At 41.9% G+C, this 18,407-nt stretch overlaps 1 protein-coding gene across 7 annotated transcripts; it reads left to right on the top strand.

Annotated features, from left to right (window-relative positions):
- Positions 1 to 3,766: 3,766 nt before the first annotated feature.
- LOC131243720 (uncharacterized) lies at positions 3,767 to 16,800 on the top strand. Of its 7 annotated transcripts, none has more exons than XM_058243246.1 (5): positions 3,770 to 5,981; positions 6,760 to 7,776; positions 12,240 to 12,465; positions 15,470 to 15,612; positions 15,795 to 16,230. In XM_058243246.1, exons 1-5 carry the CDS (start codon positions 4,167 to 4,169, stop codon positions 15,939 to 15,941), a joined length of 3,348 nt encoding a protein of 1,115 aa, XP_058099229.1. In that variant the 5' UTR covers positions 3,770 to 4,166; the 3' UTR covers positions 15,942 to 16,230. The 7 variants fall into 7 exon arrangements, 4 of the variants coding, with proteins under 4 accessions (XP_058099229.1, XP_058099230.1, XP_058099227.1 ...); XM_058243244.1 differs by lacking the exon at positions 15,795 to 16,230 and adding an exon at positions 16,239 to 16,800 and having other exon boundaries at positions 3,773 to 5,981; XM_058243245.1 differs by lacking the exon at positions 15,795 to 16,230 and adding an exon at positions 16,242 to 16,800 and having other exon boundaries at positions 3,775 to 5,981.
- Positions 16,801 to 18,407: the final 1,607 nt, after the last annotated feature.

Here is an 18,407-nt window from a genome sequence, read left to right as displayed (position 1 = left end):
TGGGACGGACTTGTGGACTTGTGAGGTTGAGCGTATAATACCTTTTCCACACACACACACACACACACACACACACACACACACACACACATATATATATATATATATATATATATATATATATATATATATTTTGGGATAACTTACAAAGTATTTAGAAGTGAAAGTGTAAGTATCCATGACAAATAGAGTTTGGAGCAAACAATTAGTTTAAAATTGTCAAATTACACTAAAAAACTTGACATAAGATGTGTTATTAGGTTAAGCTTATCCATATAAAATTTTGAGCTGATTTTTAAGTTAAACTAATCATCATGTAGGTGACAAAAGGTGAGCCCATAAATTTAAGAAATATGCATGACTTAATACGATGTCGCAGACTCTTGCTCGGTGGTAGACTCTTAGGAGTTTCAACACCTGGTCAAGGGTTTTGAGTATGATAGGTGGTGAAATCCCACTAAAGCATGAGTGTGTGATTGTGCGTGTGTGCGTGTTTAAAAAAAAAAGAAAGAAAAAAAGGTGTGTATTATAAATTACTCAGATATTACTCATTTAATCATCTCATTGTTGGATTGGAGGACATCTACTAGACATATAAAGGTGAATAGATCCAACGGTCCCATTTCCACAAACAAGTGTCCCCAAATATGAGGTTAGGATTGTTCAATCGTGGTCCGGTGAACTGGGCGAAATGAGTTGTGCAATCTTGTCAGGTCTATCCATTGATAAATGCCACGTGTGCAATTTTTGAGTGCTGATAAGCATCATGCGCAAGTTGATTGTCATATATAGCCATTAAGGGTTGGGTTGTGTGCATTACACATGTTCGGTCTTATGATCTAAAGCTCCATGAGATCCACTATGATGTATGCACAACATCCATCCATCTATCAATTAATTTCTCCATCTAATATAAGAGTGTCTAATATAAAGATGGGAGACAAAATTTGAGGTAGATCCAATGCCTTAGTGGGGTCGCACCATTCAAAACAGTAGGGAGGTAAACCTCCACAATTAAAACCTTCTCGAGGCATAATGTTCTAGTAGGCTAGAGTTGGGCACGGGACGACTCAACTCATTCAAACTTGACTTGACTCGAATTAAGTGGGTGAGTCGCTCCAAACTTAGTAGACTTCGTCCGAGCTAAAACCAAGTCGAGTTTGGTCACTCCGTAACTTGACTTGACTTTACCCGAAATTCAACTCGATACTGACTCAACTCAATTCAAAACTCGACTCATGCATTTAAAAAAAACTCTAAATTCAATACTTCAGATCTGAGATGCCATATACTTGATGAAGAGGTTGTAATTTCAGCATTTGCACCTAGGTTATGAGTTGTGATTTCAATCCACGAATACCCATTAGACTCGACTCGATACCTTTGATCGGGTCAAACTTGGTTTGTATTAGTCGGCCAGACCCCCATAACGGGTCAAGCATGCTAGACTCCATATCGAGTCGATTCAAGTCAAGGTCAAATTTATTTCAAAATCAAGTCAAGTCAGGTCAACCCTAACTCAGTTCGCCTGACTCGATGCCCAACTTTACCATAGGCACAATGTAGTATTCTAGTGTATAAGTTGGTTACAGTCAAGTGATATTTAATAGTTTATGTAAATTGTCTATAAAACGGTGCAACCCTTACCATGGAGCCCACCTTGATATATTTATTATGTATCCAAGTTGTCCATTTTTTCCAAATTATTCCATTGAATGATCACGAAAAATGAAAAAGATCCAAATATCAAGTGAACCATACCATGGGAAACCATGAATGGACTACAAAAGTCTTGGAGTACGTTGGTATTTGTTTTTTTTTTTTTTTCATCCATGCTTATGTGACCTTATCAATGGATTGGATGGCAAATAAAAACTGCAGAAATATCATGGATGGGAAGGCAAATAAAAACTGCAGAAATATCAAGGTGCACTCTAAGAAGCTTATAAAGGTAGGGTGTAGTTGACATTAGACCTTCATTTTTTAGATATGCCGTAAAATGATATGGAAAAATAGATGGGTAGATGGATACATGATATCTACGTCAACGTAGGCCCGCAGTAGGGGCCACACAGTCTTAGTTTATTATGATTATTATTATTATTATTATTATTTTAATCCCATTCATTCAGGGATCACTCGCCACAGGTACCCAGCACGAGTAATCTCTGGATCCACCAACCATCCACCGAGGTTGGTGGATCATAACCGTCAGCTGCTCTCTAATGCATGTACCTTAAATCCACGCCGTCCATCAGTCCGAGACATCTCATTTCAGGGAATGATTCAAAAAATAAATCCGTTCAAAATCTCAGGTGGACCATATCACGAGAAACAGCATTGATTGACCATTAAAAACTTATTGTGGGTCATCGACACTTTGGATCGAGATGATATTTGTGTGGTCCTTTCATCCAGGTCCTTGTGACCTTATCATCAGGTTTGATGGCAAATAAACATTCTGTTAGCCTCCAAGAAGTTTGTAACGGTGGGTATTCAATCACCATCGTTTCCTGTGGTATGGTCCACCTGAGTTTTTGGATCTACTTAATTTTTCGTATAATGATCTAAAAGGGTCTTTCAAAACGGATGGACGGAGTGGATTTAAGTTAAATACATCACGGCAGGTGCCACAGTCATGTATACACCGAAACCGTGTCCTCCCCCGCTTTTATGAGCGTTATGTTATGTTGTTAGTTCCCACACCACCTAAGATGGTACTAACTCTTCAGCCGCACGCTTGGCATGGCCATATATATGATTTTTTTCTGAAACGTGTAATTCCAGGTATATGATCCATCCACAGTGGAACCCACATTTTAGACGGTCTGGATAGCTGTAATTAAGTGACACGTGAGAGGAGGATGAGCCACCATCATTTCAAATACGCGTAAAACTAACACAGCAGTCGTCCGCAATACTTAAGAATCTCGTGTTTAAAACCCGTACAAACCATAACCTAACTTTCAATGGCCAGCTGCTAAGAAAATGCCTCTCCTATCGAGCATTCGTCACCGTCTGATCACAGATTTGCAAGATGGACGGTGGAAATGAATATTGGCAAGTGGCAACAACCATGGTTGAGCAAGAAAAGGTTCGCGATTGTAACGTGGACAGTTGGTCAATCATTCTCAACCGTCCATTTATCCTTTGGGTGAGTGTGGATCTTCATCTATGTGAGGCCCACCCGACGGACGGACCACCCTAGTTTTCGAGCCAACGCTCATATACGGCTCCTGCACAGAGGATGAACGGCCTTGAAGTAGCACACCTTTGCCACACTAGCACGTGTGCTAGCAATCATGCTTGCACGAGTAGCCTTACCATGACAAAACCTTTAAAAAGAGAATTTACGCACTGGGCGAAGTTAGCTCCCATGCCAGGTATAACCTGGGTTCCTATACATCGAGATTGGATGGTACTCAAGCTATACGCTCCTCCCGCTCCGCAGACAATGGCCACGTGTGCAGGATCCATATCAGGTTGGATGCACAACGGATCCATGAAGACCTAAAGATTATTCCGACATAAAGATTCCAACCCATATCATCCAACCAATGGGCCTTTTGCCAATTTAATATGTACCGTTGGTCTCTAAAATATGTTAATGATCCTAACCTTCCATTTTTAACCGTCAATCGAACGGTTAGAATAATTTGATAAGTAATAACGGTGGTCCTTCACGGTAAGGATCATCAGATAGACGGTCAGGGACGTCCATGCGTGGTCATATGCAAGGTACATGGACACGGGAGGAGTGTACGGACATTGCTCCGTCCATATACCGATGGATGGAAGATCGTCTTTCTTCCCCCAAAACAGAAGAAAATTCCCAGCAGAACTCTTCAATCTCTCTCATTTTCAGACACAAATTTCCAAGGTCGGATATTTCCAAATTTACCCTCTGTGATTTTCTATTATTACCATTTTGACCCTATGCAATTTTCTTATCTTTCTTTTTTTTTTTTCCTCTGAAATCTGTTGAATTTCTCAAATTTCTTTTCCATTTCTATATCTGAAAAATCGCGCAAAACCCTATCTCAATAAACCCATAAACCCAGAAAATTTCCATTTTTTGCCGTTAAATTCCATCAAATATTTCCAATTTTCGTTTGAATTCTTTGAACCGAGGAAAAAATGCGATCCTTTTGAACATCGGATGATCGATGGAGAGGAACATCCAGAAGAATTCAAACTCCTCCGATGCCACGGCCGCCACCTCCATCGATCCGTTTGATGGGCATTCATCCTGGATTGGTCAGAAATCGGACAGTGACGATTCACCAGCCCCGTCGAATTACTCTTCTTGCGAGGAATCGGAGTTTGAGAGGTACTGCAGTGCTAACTCGGTTGTCGGGACGCCGAGTGTGTGTAGTTCGGTCGGAAACTATAGCGAGTTTTTGGGATCGGATTTCGGATCTATTAGGAATTTGAGTTTTGGGGCAGAAGACTGTGTTTCGGAAAGTTTTGGGTTCCGGGGGCAGTTTGGGAGGAATAATAGAAAAAGAGGCGGGGTTGCAGTTTCAGGTGGTTTTGATTGTGTAGCCGACGGTAGGATTGGTTTTTGTAGAGAAAATGGGGATTTGGAAAATGGCTTTCTGTTAAAAGAGGCGATTGGAAATGAGTCGAAGTTGTTGTCAGATTCAGATGCAAATTCTTCATCAATTGGGGGTAATTATGGAGAGAACAGCGAGGATGGTTTGATACAGACGAGGATTGGAAGTGGGTTGAAGTTTTTATATGGTCTTGATGAAAATACTGATCCATATAGGGGTGTTTGCGAAGAACATGATAATGAAAATTCCGAGAATGGGATTTTGTTAGGAGAGGCTAAGAATGGGTCGGAATCGGTTCTAGGTTCTGACGTAAATTCCAAGTCATTCCCAAGCCCTTCCCAAAATTATCAATCACATAAGGCCGTTCAGATAGAAAGTTATGTTGGGAATTTGATGCCATTCAGGACTCGAAATGCGCCAGCGTTCTTGCCAAGCTGTGATGGAAATTCTCAATTAGGTGCAGATGGTTGCACTGAGAAAGACATTGAAAGTTTCACTGAACAAGTTTCTGGAAATTCGGGTGGTTGCTTGGAAGTGTCAACTTCTGTGCATGGTGTTCAAGCTGATGGAAGGGAAATTGGGACAGTGCCAGAGTTGGATGAGGAAACCTCATCCAGATATGAACATTCGGATGGTGACGATTCGATGCTCGACTATGGCACAGATGATGAAGATAGGACCCGTTTGTTTGAAAGAAGAAACTTACAATATTTGAAGGAAATAAAAACCAAGAATGAGAATCCATTGCTCATCAACTCATCTGTGGCCTTCGGTTCGGATGATTGGGATGAGTTCATGCAAGAAACTGAGGAAAACAGCTTAGCACATGTATTTTCAGTTAAACCTTTTGAACGACAGCATGTGCATTTAGAAACCAAACATAACCTTGTGGCGATGACAGATTCTGCTGATATGGCTCCTGCCAATTCTTTAATTCTTGAAGGAACCGAGCAAGAAGAGGATGTGCGTGATATACCCGTTGCTAGCTTCCAAGTCCAAGATATCAAAGAAGCTGTTGAGGATCTAAAAGGCTGTTCAGACGGGAACTATCGGGAAGACAAGAAGGATTCACGCTCAAGAAAGCCTCAGGCGGAGACTTACTCTATGGAAGACATGGATGTAGTCGACAGTCATTTGAATGTCGAAGACAATGCTGCTGAAAGGGAACTTCGATGTGTATCTAGTGAGGAAGTCATCGGTCCTACGAAAGCCAATGTTCTAGAAAAAGATATATTGGGTGGATCAGAGCTTTGTCTGGACCCTCTTTCTGATGTTATCATTGATGAGTTTCATTCCAAAGCATTTCAAGGTATAGAGAAAGTGGGGTCTGGTGAAGACCATGAGCTGGATGCATTCCCGCCACTGGCTGAGAAGGAATCAGCTGCTACTGCTGACTTGGGCAAAGAGTGCCTTGCACCGGATGAGGTCAGTTCGATTCTCTTATGCACACTTGTTCATGAGGAACTATAGGATCCTGATGCACGATGACACGTATATAGTCCCGGTGCTTGTTTTCTTTGTTAGTGTGGCCCATGGTTTCGTGATCCAGACATGGATCCTATGGATCCCTCATATTCAAGATTGGAATTTGGAAGGTCTTACCCATCCCATCTTCGGCTTTTCTTCCAGACCATTGATGTATATGATCATGGTGCTTGTTGTCTTTACTAGGCTGGTCCATGGTTTAGTGATCCAGACATGATCATATGGGTCCCCATATTCAATATTAGAATTGGAAGATCCTACCCATCCTATATTTTGCTTTTCTTCCAGACCATTGGCGTATATAGTCCTGGTGCTTGTTATCTTCAATAGTGGGGCCCATTGTTCAGTGATATAGACATCGATCTTATGGGCCCCCAATATTCAAGATTTGGAAGATCCCACCCATACTATCTTTGGCCTTTCTCCCAGATCATTGCTGGATTTTTTTCCTTGATTATCGATTCATAGGCCATTGATTGAGAGGTAAGGATCTTCCATTATTATCTTTTAATTCACATGTGCTGCATATGTATAAGGTATTCAACTCCATCATCTTATATTTGAATTTTATTTATTTATTTATTTTTATTTATTTATTTATTTATTTTTTTGCAATTCTCTTTGTTTTCTTTGAGGAAAGTCGGTGCCCCTATATGAATAAATTTTGTGGCTTTGGAGAATACAACTAGAACATGTCATTTTCACCATATTTTTGCAGGTCGAGAAACTCAATGGAGATGAATTCTATGATGACATGGTTCATGAAATGGAGGAAATTTTACTCGATTCAGAGGCATCTCATGGAGTGAGGTTCCCTCAGAGTAATCGCGGATCTTCATCACAGCAGTCTCAGACTTTCAGAGATGGTAGCTCAACTGCTTCTACATCCAGTACAGATTATGCATGCTTACCAATCCCATATCCTCAGAAAATTGATTGGGTCGAAGTAATTGGAGCAAAGCAGAAAAGGGGTGATGTTTCCCTTGGGGAAAGACTGGTTGGTGTCAAGGAATATACAGTATATGTACTAAGAGTGTGGAGTGGCAAAGATCAATGGGAGGTCGAGCGCCGATATCGTGATTTCTTTACCCTTTACCGCCAGCTGAAAGCTTTGTTTGCCGATCATGGTTGGAATCTTCCCACTTCCTGGTCCAGTGTCGAACGTGAATCCTTAAAGATTTTCGGGAACGCTTCTCCCAGTGTTATCAGCGAGAGGAGTGCTCTTATTCAAGAATGTATCCGATCCGTTCTGCATTCTAGACCTCCTCTAGGAACACCAACTTCTCTGGGTTGGTTTTTATCCCCTTGCAAAGACCCTTTTAGTTCCTCAGTCATGAAAACTAGGTTGCCTCTATTGGCGGATGATGGAAAACCGACTTTGTTTCGTGGAGATGCGTCTACAGAAGGTGGTTCTTTCACGTTGGGGAAGACTATATCGCTGCTGGTCGAAGTACAGCCTCGTAAGTCTGTGAAACAGCTGCTCGAAGCGCAATATTATACATGTGCGGGGTGCCACAAACCCTTGGATGTTGGAAAAACACTGATGCGGGGACTCGTACAGACATTTGGGTGGGGAAAACCTCGACTTTGTGAATACACTGGTCAGTTGTTTTGTGCTTCCTGCCATACGAATGAGACTTCCGTTCTGCCGGCTAGAGTCTTGCATCATTGGGATTTTTCTCTGTATCCAGTTTCTCAGCTGGCTAAAGCATATTTGGAATCTATATATGATCAGGTAATCTTCTTTTTCTCCTCTTCTCGTGTACGACTGAAGCTAGAATGCTTTGTTCTTTTAGCCATGATTATCATGCATGCATACCAATCCAGACCATCCAAGTTGTATATGGAGATGGATTCCCCCATTGATTTTGGACTGATTACCATGTTTTAACATTTAACCACCCATTAATGGGACACGGGATTTTCCGATCATTGTGGTTTTGGGGCTATACTCTATCCAAAGTGGCCTGTAATTTCGACAGTCCAAATTGGCATACACGTGTGCAACATGCACAGTCGATGAGTTGCAGCACTCTAGCGTGCCGGCTCACTGGATTTCAACCTTCAAAAAAAAAAAGAAAAGAAAAAAGAAATGCTCTAAATGGAGGATCGGGTATTTCCTCAAATTCACTTTATTTTCAATTGAAGGAACCTTGGTATGACCATAGTTGCTGTTGGCTGTTTGTATTCACGTTATATTTTAGATTGGAGAAGAACTTTGACTCTCTGTAGAGCATGATGGATGATATGGAGGCGCTTTGAAATTACAAAGAAATCGCACATTGGCATATGGGTGGTCAAATTAAACTGTCCAAATTACTTTTTACATTGTAGATGTATCATGAACCAAAAATTCCATTATCATCATCACCTCCTTGTCCCAACTAATTGCGGTCAGTGACATGAATCCTTTTCTATCATTCCACTCTATCAAGGACCATAACTTCAATTAGACCTTCGGTCAAGTCTTTTCTTACTACCTCCATTCACATCCTTTTGGGCCTTCCCCTTGCTCTGTTAGAGCTTTCAACTTGCACCAACTCACTCCCAATTGGCACAGTTCTTGGTGTCTATTGCACACGATCAAACTAAATCTACTTTCCGTCGTCTTATTACATATTGGTGCTACTCCCAAGTTCCTTAGAATGCATTCATTTCTAATTTTATCCATCCTTGTCTTTGCACTCATTCATCTCAACATCCTCATTTCAGCTACACTTATCCAACGAAGATGTTGTTCCTTAACTGGCCAACATTTTGTCCCATAAAGCATGGCTGGTCTTGTAGCTATCTTATAAACTCATCCATCTTATATCTTAATCATTTTTATTTATTTATTTATTTTTTCTTTTTTTGGAGAGATAACAGAAAATTGATTGAAGAGGCAGAAGCAGCCAGCTAAAGAACAGGGAAAACAAAAAAAGGCAAAGCAAGAGCTAGATACACTATATAAAACTCCCTACCGGCATTCCTAGTATATGCATACTTACAAATTTTCCCAACACTCTATAACAAAATGGTTGTCCTCCATTGCAGGACAAACGTAGCCCATTTGATGACCAAGTATTTCGCCTTAGCAAAGACTCCCACTATAGTACCAGATTTGTTGTTAAAACAACGAGAATTCCCCTCTAGCCATATCGACCATAATCCTGCAAGTAGAGAGTCTCCACACTTTCTTCCTGGTTTTACCCTCTTCTCTTCCTTTCCATGCTCAGTAGAAATCAGAAATGGATTTTGGGAGGAACCATGAAACACCAAATAAGAGGAAAAAATTGTCCCAAATTCCCCTTGCAGAAGGACAAAGCAAAAATAAATGATCAACCGTCTCGCTATCCAACCAGCAGAGGGGGCATGCATTGACTAATATTAAGCCTTGCTTACGGAGACTATCAATGGTAAGGATCTTCTTCCAATCCGCCAGCCAGGCAAAAGCCACCATTTTCCATGGAGCAGCACAAGACCATAAGAAATAGGAATGCGCTAGGTCTACATCCAAATGGGAGCCCTTCAATGACTCAACATATTATAGAAAGATCGCACTGTGAATGAGCCAGATTTATCTGGGGCCCATGTCATCACACCCATTTCTGCACTTAATGCTACAAGCGAAAGATAATTTGGCAAAGCAAGAAATTCATTCTCCTCTTCTGGTGTCAAGTGTCTTCTACAAGGCAGTGTCCATTCCCCAGACCGGCCTAGCTGAGAAAAGCATTCTGCAACCGAAATATCAGTTTCCATGGATACCAAGGCTATTCCTAGGAAGACTTCTTTCAACAGACGAGTTACCAGCCATGTATCTTCCCAAAACTTTATGCGTTCCCCATTTCCTACTGAAAAGTTCACAATAACCTTAAAGCTGTCTACTTCACAACTGCCTTCCAAAGACCCGTAGCCTTATACAAGGAAGATTTCTGAGGCTACCAAGCTGATATATTTGACCCATATATTGTTTTAAAATAATAATTTCCTTCCTTGAGCTGTTGATTTCGGTTCCAAACCTCCATAGCCATTTGCCTAGCAATGCCTTGTTCATTGAGGCCAGTTTTCTAATTCATGCTCCACCTCTTTCTTTCGGTCGGCAGACATCATCGCAATTCATAAGGTGAAACGTCCTCTTGTCCTCTGCTCCTTTCCAAAGAAAATCTCTTCTAAGTTTCTCCAATTTCCTCAATACAGCCGATGGACATTTAAATAGGGAGAAGAAATAGAGTGGAGGGTTTGAGAGAGCAGCATTAATCAACATCAGCCTACCATCCAACAATAGGTGGTGTCGCCTCCAGGATGACAGTTTCCTCTCAAATCTTTCAATTATCCAATCCCACAGATGTTTAGGGGCCTTCCCAACGCATAATGGAAGCCCGGGATAAGTGGACGGGAAGACCCCACTTGACACCCAAAATTGTTGCCAACTTTTCTAGTTCTTCCTTTGATACACCAATACCCAACATGTCACACTTTAGGTGGTGTCGCCTCCAGGATGACAGTTTCCTCTCAAATCTTTCAATTATCCAATCCCACAGATGTTTAGGGGCCTTCCCAACGCATAATGGAAGCCCGGGATAAGTGGACGGGAAGACCCCACTTGACACCCAAAATTGTTGCCAACTTTTCTAGTTCTTCATTTGATACACCAATACCCAACATGTCACACTTTAGAAGATTAACCGTTAGACCTGATACCCGTTCAAAACAACAGATAATCTTCCTCAAATTATCAACATGGGATTCATTCGCATCGCACAGCAACAGTGTTGTCTGCAAACCGGAGACGTGAAACTTAAAGATTGCTCCTGTCCACTCTAAAGCCACTAATAACTTCTAAGGGCCTGTTTGGCCGGCCGGATTGAACGGGATTAGGAGGGATGGGATCAATTTTAAGGTAATGATGGTGATGTCAGTGGATTGGTTTAAGATCCATGGGTTTGCTATATCCCGGGACAAGTTCACTGGGTCTGTTTGGCACGTTTGGCATATCCCGGGATTTTACCATTCTATCCCCTCCAATCCCTTCCAATCCGTCCGTCCAAACACGCCCCAATGATACACCCTTCCCCAACATTATACTTAAGGCGTCTGCAACAGTAACAAAGAGAAGCGACGATAGAGGATCACCTTGTCTTAACCCTCCAATGGTGCCATTCCATAAACAGGTGTTCGAGAATCAGAGGTTAGTTTGTTCAACCCATCTGATCTTGGGATTGTGATGTGGTGATAGTGGGTGGCACAATGTAGTCAGTTTTATTTGAGTTATACCACGTAACACGTACAATTTCTGGGTGCCTGCGAATCAAGCATGCCTGAGCATCATATAACTCCTCTTTAGACTATGCATGCCTTGAACAAATCTCTCTCTCTCTCTCTAGACCGGCACACTTTTGGGATGTCCAAGCTGTGCATCAAATGGACCCTGCCATATAGATGACTTGGCTCCAACATCAGGCTGGTTGATTCATCAGGTGGCTGCAAAAGTGAAAATGATGGACCTGTTAAAATTTTCTATGGTCTACATTCAAAAACGTATGGCCCCTGCCAATGATTGGACTAGACTGAATCTTGGGCGAGGTCATCTAACATGGTAGGCCCATCTGATGCATGGCGTGGATGTCCTACATTGCATATAGAGGTGCATTATCAATGTTTTAAACCCAGGCTGCAGGCCGACCTATTTCCACATGGCCCGCTTCAAACCGATCTGCTTGTTTAACCCGGTCAACCTGTGGCATCATCATGATGTCAAAGGTAATTGCATTAAAAGTAGGCTGATGGTTTGGGTTTAGACGATCTAGTTCTAATAGCAGCAGTTTGACAGGAAAAAAAAAACTGTGCGACCTGCAAGATCCAAATCCAGAAAGATTTGCCCTAAGGTGCCTTGTCCTGGAAGGCCACTGGTTCTGGTCCAAACTGGCCTGACCGGTCATTTGGACCAGAACCAGTGGCCTTCCTGGGCCAGACCATTGTTGGACTCATTTTTTGGATTTGGCTCATCCAGGGTGCATTCAGGCCGGGCTGTCTGGTCTAGGTTTTAGAATATTGATCCTTTTGTTTTTTATCTAGCCGACCCCAATTAGTTGGGATAGGCTTAGATGATGATGATGTTTTCCCCTACAGTCAAGCATGCTAACAACTTCCACTGAATATCCTTGTTCCTGGTCATCATCACTATATCTTAACCCTAAAATTTTTTTCCTGTTGCAGCCCATGCTGTGTGTCAGTGCGGTCAATCCTTTTCTATTTTCAAAAGTCCCGGCCCTGCTTCATGTTATGGGTATCCGTAAGAAAATAGGAGCTATGCTTCCATACCTTCGATGTCCATTTCGAAGGTCCATCCAGAGGAGCCTTGGAACTCGCAGATATCTTCTTGAAAGCAATGAATTTTTTGCACTTCGTGACCTTGTTGATCTCTCAAAAGGAGCATTTGCAGGTGAGCATTTTAATACATGCACTCATTTCTTTTTTTTTACTTGTGTCATGGAAGTATCTTTCTGCGTGACATTTCATGCTGCCAATCCTTTAAGAAATGAGAGGATTTTGTTTGCAGAATGGGAGAAGCGTGGCTTTTATCAATGGATAAAGAAGAAATATTCAATTTTAACTGAAAATTTCATTGATCATTATGTTGGACCCACCTTTTGATCATCCACATAATTCATATGGCGGCGGACAGGAAATACCACAAAATTTCCACCTCCAGCTTATCCTCACCATCCAATGGGCCCCTGTTAAATGTGGAATATTGTACCTAATCATCCACTTTCGTCGACTGGCTAGGAACATCTGACAGGGGAGATCTTGGCACATGACCCATCTATAGTCGTACAAAGTATGAATTGAAGCAGCAATAGATTTGAGCTTGGGAGCGATGAAACTTCTGTTTCAAAATGTAAACAAGTATAAATAGGGAGGAAGCAGGAGCAAGAATCCAAAATGCGACTAGAAGTGGGAGCAGCACCTTGTAGAAAGATCCTGCAACTGAGGGCCCATCCCATGATGAAATCCACGGGGTGGAAGAAGTAGACTATTGAAAGGTGGGCCAACCCATACCATTGCTGGGTTGAGCAAAAAGAAAAGCCGTTTCTTTCTTTTGAGCATTGAATACCATTTTTTTAAATTTTTTTTTGAAAGGTGATATTTTATTAGGCCAAAGCCAAAAAGGAAAAAAAGACAAAACCTGAAACAGCAAACCAAAACAAACAGAAAAAAACCTAGGCTACAAAGAGTACAACAACAGCCAGCTCCCCAGCTGGAAACACAGACAGTAAATACCCCTTAAGGCGCCCAATCCCTGAAAAGCTGAAAAACTCTACTAAAACCCCCGGCAATCGCAATGTTTTTATTCTGGAGACATCACTCATTTCTTTCTCCCCAAATCAACCACAAAACTGCTAGCATGGCAAGCCTCCATCTTTTCCTTCCCAGAGACCCTCCATCTGCTGAGTGCCACACAAGGAAAAGATCTTCAATGGAGTGAAGCATAACGCAATAGACAGATGCTAGAGTGAGGACCCAAACCCAGACTCCAGTTGAAAAAGGACAATGCAAGAACATGTGGTCTACTGACTCCGATTGACTCTAGCAAAGCAGACAGATGTTGGGCAGAACCATTCCCCGTTTGCACAGATTATCTATTGTTAACACTTTGTTCCTGCCCACCAGCCATCCAAAAGCTGCAACTTTTTAGGGAGCTCGGCAGTCCCAAACTTCATGAGAAGGACTGAGATGATGATAGAGACCAGAATGCACCAAATCCTTGTAAAAAGATCATGCCGAAAAGGATCCTGAGGCTGATAAATTCCAAGATATAGAGTCTTGCTGGAGAAGGGAAAAGACCTGACCCAGCAAAAGAGTTAGGGTGACGCAAAGGATTCAATTTCACTATTGTGCAGATCTCTTCCAAATGTGGGAAGCCGGATTTTTCTTCCCCACTAGGGGAGAAACAAGAGGCCACAGGAATATTGATATCGGAGCTCAAATATGCTAAATCCAGAAAAGAGTAGATTAAGGGCTGATCGCCTATCCAGGGATCTACCCAAAATCTAATTCTCTTCCCTTCTCCCCCCCAGAAATCAATAATGTCTCATGAAAAAAATCTCTTGTGAAAATTTAGCATAGTTTTCCTGACTTGTGTTTTGACACAAACCATTGCTTAGATACCTCAAATGAACTCTTGGGTTCATGCAATAACTGTCTAGAATGCATCCTAGCTTTTATAGGCTCTTTGATGAGTTCAGGAACATCATTTATGATATCTTAATGCCTTATTTTTCAATGGTTCCTTTAAGACTGGAGGCATATTTCATTCACGTGCCATTCTTCCCTGGATGCCTTAAAGCACCTAGTCTTCTTTTGCCTTATTTTAGGGCTATCCAGTTCTTCTTTCTGATTTTTATGTCAATCAGTCTTTCAGTGATCAAATTCTTGAGTCTCGCCTAAGGACAATGTCATCAGGCAGTATCAGCGCACCACCTGTTTTTGCAACAAACAACCAAAATAATTGTATCCAAGGGCAATGCTAAGGCGATATGCACAAGGGTATGTTGGAGAGGCATCTCATGCCACTTGTGCCAACCTGTCGTGCATGCAAGAATATGGGAATTCTTTGGGTGGCTCCTCCATGAACACTTCTTGGCCCACGTTTTAGAATATTCATGTTTAGTAAACAACAATCAATGGTCTATATTTGATCTATGAGTGGACCATCCTGACTTTGGGATCATGAAAGGTTCATGATGGGGTCCCTGGATCTTGCATGTGTGCCACAGCGCCTATCCTCAGACTTATTGCCTGAGCATCTCTTTGTATCCAATTGAAGTAGGAGCTAAACAAGGTGGTTTTGACTTGCAAGCCTGTAGTGCTCTTGGGCTGCTAGACATATATTACATGTTCTTCCATGCACACACATGATGCTGAATGTTTATGGTGCATGTGGGAATATGCGTACATACCTTTACATGGTCAAGATAAGAGAGGAGTAGGGGACCTTTGGCAACTCACTTTGAGCTGCCCATATAACCCCCTCCCCCCTTGTTAGAAGAGACTCAATCTGTCTCATCTAAAGCTAGGGCTGCAACTCGGGTTCAGGCTGAGTTTAGGTCAGGTGGTCAAATGTCCTTGGGTCTGGTCTGGCAGGATAGAACAAATTCAGGTTGGGCACCTCGGGTTTGAATTAGGGTCGGGTCGGGTCACAGGTTGGGTCCTCTTGAGTGTGGGCCGGGTTCGGGTTGACCTTCTACCCGACCCAACCTGCCCAAGTACCCATCTAAAGCTATTCCAGCTCAACCTTATCAGTTCATTGACATCTGTCAAGCCCACTCAAGTATCATGTGTATGACATATCACCATGCATGCACATCTTTTGCATGGATGAACCCTTATGTATATGCATGCTGTCTTTTACATTCTAACTGTTGCATTTTCTTGCTTGGCAGCACTCCCATTTATGGTGGAAACTGTATCAAGGAAAATCCTAGAGCATATAGCACAGCGGTGTCTTGTTTGTTGTGATGTTGGCATCCCATGCGGAGCTCGACAAGCCTGTGAAGATCCGTCTTCTCTCATTTTCCCTTTTCAGGTGGGCATTTCTTTTAGGTGAATGTTTTTTTTTCCACCCACTGATATTGCTATTTCCACCCAGCTATGGGGTAATTTGTTTCAAGGATAGATCACCTATAGCCGGTTGGAATCTATGACTGATTTGTGCCTTCAGTATTTTGGCTTCCGAATTTGTCCATGAAAATGTTGTATATTTTCCAGGTTGAAATGCTTGTAAAAAACAGCTATCACCTTGCCGGTGTTCAGTTCTTGTTTGCTCATAATAGGCTTTTCTCTGGGTGGCTTTTATGCATGGTTAAAAGACGCAGCTATTCGGACCAGCTCATCTGGTCTCGAGTTAAGTCGTGACTCGCCTGATTCAGGAATGAATCTGTCCAACTTCGCCGAGCTGGGGGTGGCTCATTGGGGTGACTCAATTGTATTGAACCGGATCAAGTCCTACCAAGGCCAAGTTGTCTCGGGCGAGTCTCACAGGACTAGTCAGAGTCTGAAAACCATGCTTTTATTAATTCAGGAAATGCCGAACTTGCCATAAACTGTGTAAAACTAACAATGTTGTGGGGTGGAAATATTGAATGCTGGTGTTCCTTTCTTAAGATACTAGTCGATGATGATTCATGACTTCCTGGTCTTGCCACTAATCAGCAGGAATTGGAAATAACAAGATGCAGTTCGTGCGACGCGGTCTTTCACAAGCCTTGCTTTGGAAAGCTTGCAGGCTGCCCGTGCAGTACTGCCGAGGTCGGTGATAAACGTGATTCCATAGAATGTGGGAAGCACGAAGACAGCAATGAGCTTGGTGGGTTTTTGGATACGTCAGCAGGGAAGCCTGGTTCGAAGTCAGCCGTTGGTTTTTTCTCTGATCTGTGGAGGCCCAGAAAGACTAACCCTGTTATCCTAATGGGTTCCTTTCCAAGCACAGCTCTGTAAGTAAAGACAAAAAAAAAAAAAAAAAAGAAGAGGAAAGAAAGAAAGAAATGAAATGAAATGAAAAATCAATGCCATTGAGTTGTTAAAGCTTTGGAAACATTTGAAATGTGCCTGATTGCTATGCCATTTTTTGTGAGTGTGGATGTGTTATTAATAGAATAATCAACGGTTCAAAAAGGATGGTTATTGTGTAAGGAATCTTCGGCCGGGTTGATCTTTGGCTATTCTTTGTAATGAACTTTTCTTTAATAATGTGAGATTTCTTTTATATGATGAACTTCCTGGGGAGTGCGTTCAGTTGGACCAATTATCATGAAATTTCACAATATTTTATGATTAAGCAGTCTAATCTGGTGTAAAATATCATGAAATTTCATGATATGTGGTGCAGCCAAACACATCCAGGGTCTTTGATAATTTTCTCCATTTCAAACCTTAAGGCTGTGTTTGGATGGACAAGCGAATTGAATTCTATATGGATGCTAGCACTCCATATCTTTGCTAGCAGGAAAGGTGTGCATTTGGAAGCATTTTTCTTCCCTCCCTAATAGTTCTTGGTGCTTCAATTTCATCATCCTATGCAGGAGTCATTGTGGACCATTCATCTAGTTGGCTCCTTTATGGATGGGCCATAGTCCAAAACTACAATGTGGGTGATCATAATTGTCTGATTGGAGAACTTGTGAGAGCCGCTGGTGGATGGTGTTGTGGGTGTGTTTGGCAATGACAAACTGCAGCTATAACTTGAAAAATCAACATCAGCCTCTGTGTACATGTGGTGTTAACTATACATCAATCATATACCTATGGCAATAAAAAGCTGTCCCAAAATCATCGACCAGCGTAGATGGATCATAGTGCAAGATCGGATTTTGCTTGAATGATCCAATTGGGGGTGCAATGGATTTTAAATTGTAAGAGTTTGACAGCAAGTGGTGATTTTTTTAATGGAAGGCAAATGAATATCTGTTTTTAAAGAGTTGAATGAATTTGATATAGAACTCTTCATCTTTTCATATTACTGTTTGCCCTTACTATGACTTGCTTCATGTATCTTATTATTCTTCTATAAACTGCTCTTCTTCCTTTCTCCTTGGGAGTGGATTAGGTGTGGCCTGCCTCCCCAAAGAATGTGCAATCCCTACATTGTGGCCCACTTTGATGTATGTATTCTATATCCACTGTCCATCTGTTTTTCCAGGTCATTTTAGGGCAGCCCAAAAATTGAAGCGGATCCAAATCTCAGGTGGAACATACCATATGAAACCGTGGTGATTGACCATTAAAAACTTTCTTGCAGGGCCACAAGTTTATATTTATTTTTGTCCTTAATACAGGTATTTGTGACCTGATCAACAGTTGGATGGCAAATAAACATTACGGGTTACGGTGGGCCTTAGGAAGTTTTTAATGGTGGGACATTCAATTACCACTGTTTCCTGTGGCATGGTCCACCTGATCTGCTTCATTTTTGGGCTCATGCCCCTAAAATGATATGGCAAAACGGATGGAAGGCATCTATATAGAATACATACGTCAATGTGGGCCCCACCATCTTGTGTGAGGCCATGGCCTGACCTAATCCGCTCCATGTCTATGTTACTTGTTGCATGACCCACAATTCTTGCCTGCATTTTCCCTCGTGCTTGATCAACCAGGGCTATCCTATTGGTCAAGATCTCCCAACTAAGACGATTGAGACCGCTTGATGAAGTCCTAGCGAATAACACTGCCGGTAGCTGGTTCGGATCATGATCTGGACGGTTGGATCTAATAAATCTTTGATTAGGATGTGTGAATAAGCTTGACCCGAGCCTGATATCCAATCCAATGCCCAGCTTAATTATCTGGCCATCGGATTGGTGGGCCTTTATGAAAATGAAA

This window comes from Magnolia sinica, chromosome 4 (genome assembly GCF_029962835.1).
Source record: "Magnolia sinica isolate HGM2019 chromosome 4, MsV1, whole genome shotgun sequence".
Classification (NCBI taxonomy): domain Eukaryota; kingdom Viridiplantae; phylum Streptophyta; class Magnoliopsida; order Magnoliales; family Magnoliaceae; genus Magnolia; species Magnolia sinica.
This window is presented reverse-complemented; position numbering and strand designations above follow the sequence as displayed.

What these genes read in the sequence shown, in the direction of transcription:
- LOC131243720 (XM_058243244.1), top strand. Translation starts at nt 4,167, where the DNA reads ATGGAGAGGAACATCCAGAAGAATTCAAACTCCTCCGATGCCACGGCC. An exon ending in TGGAATCTATATATGATCAG is followed by an intron (nt 7,777 to 12,239) that starts GTAATCTTCTTT and finishes TTCCTGTTGCAG; the next exon opens with CCCATGCTGTGTGTCAGTGC. An exon ending in CTCTCATTTTCCCTTTTCAG is followed by an intron (nt 15,613 to 16,238) that starts GTGGGCATTTCT and finishes GCCACTAATCAG; the next exon opens with CAGGAATTGGAAATAACAAG.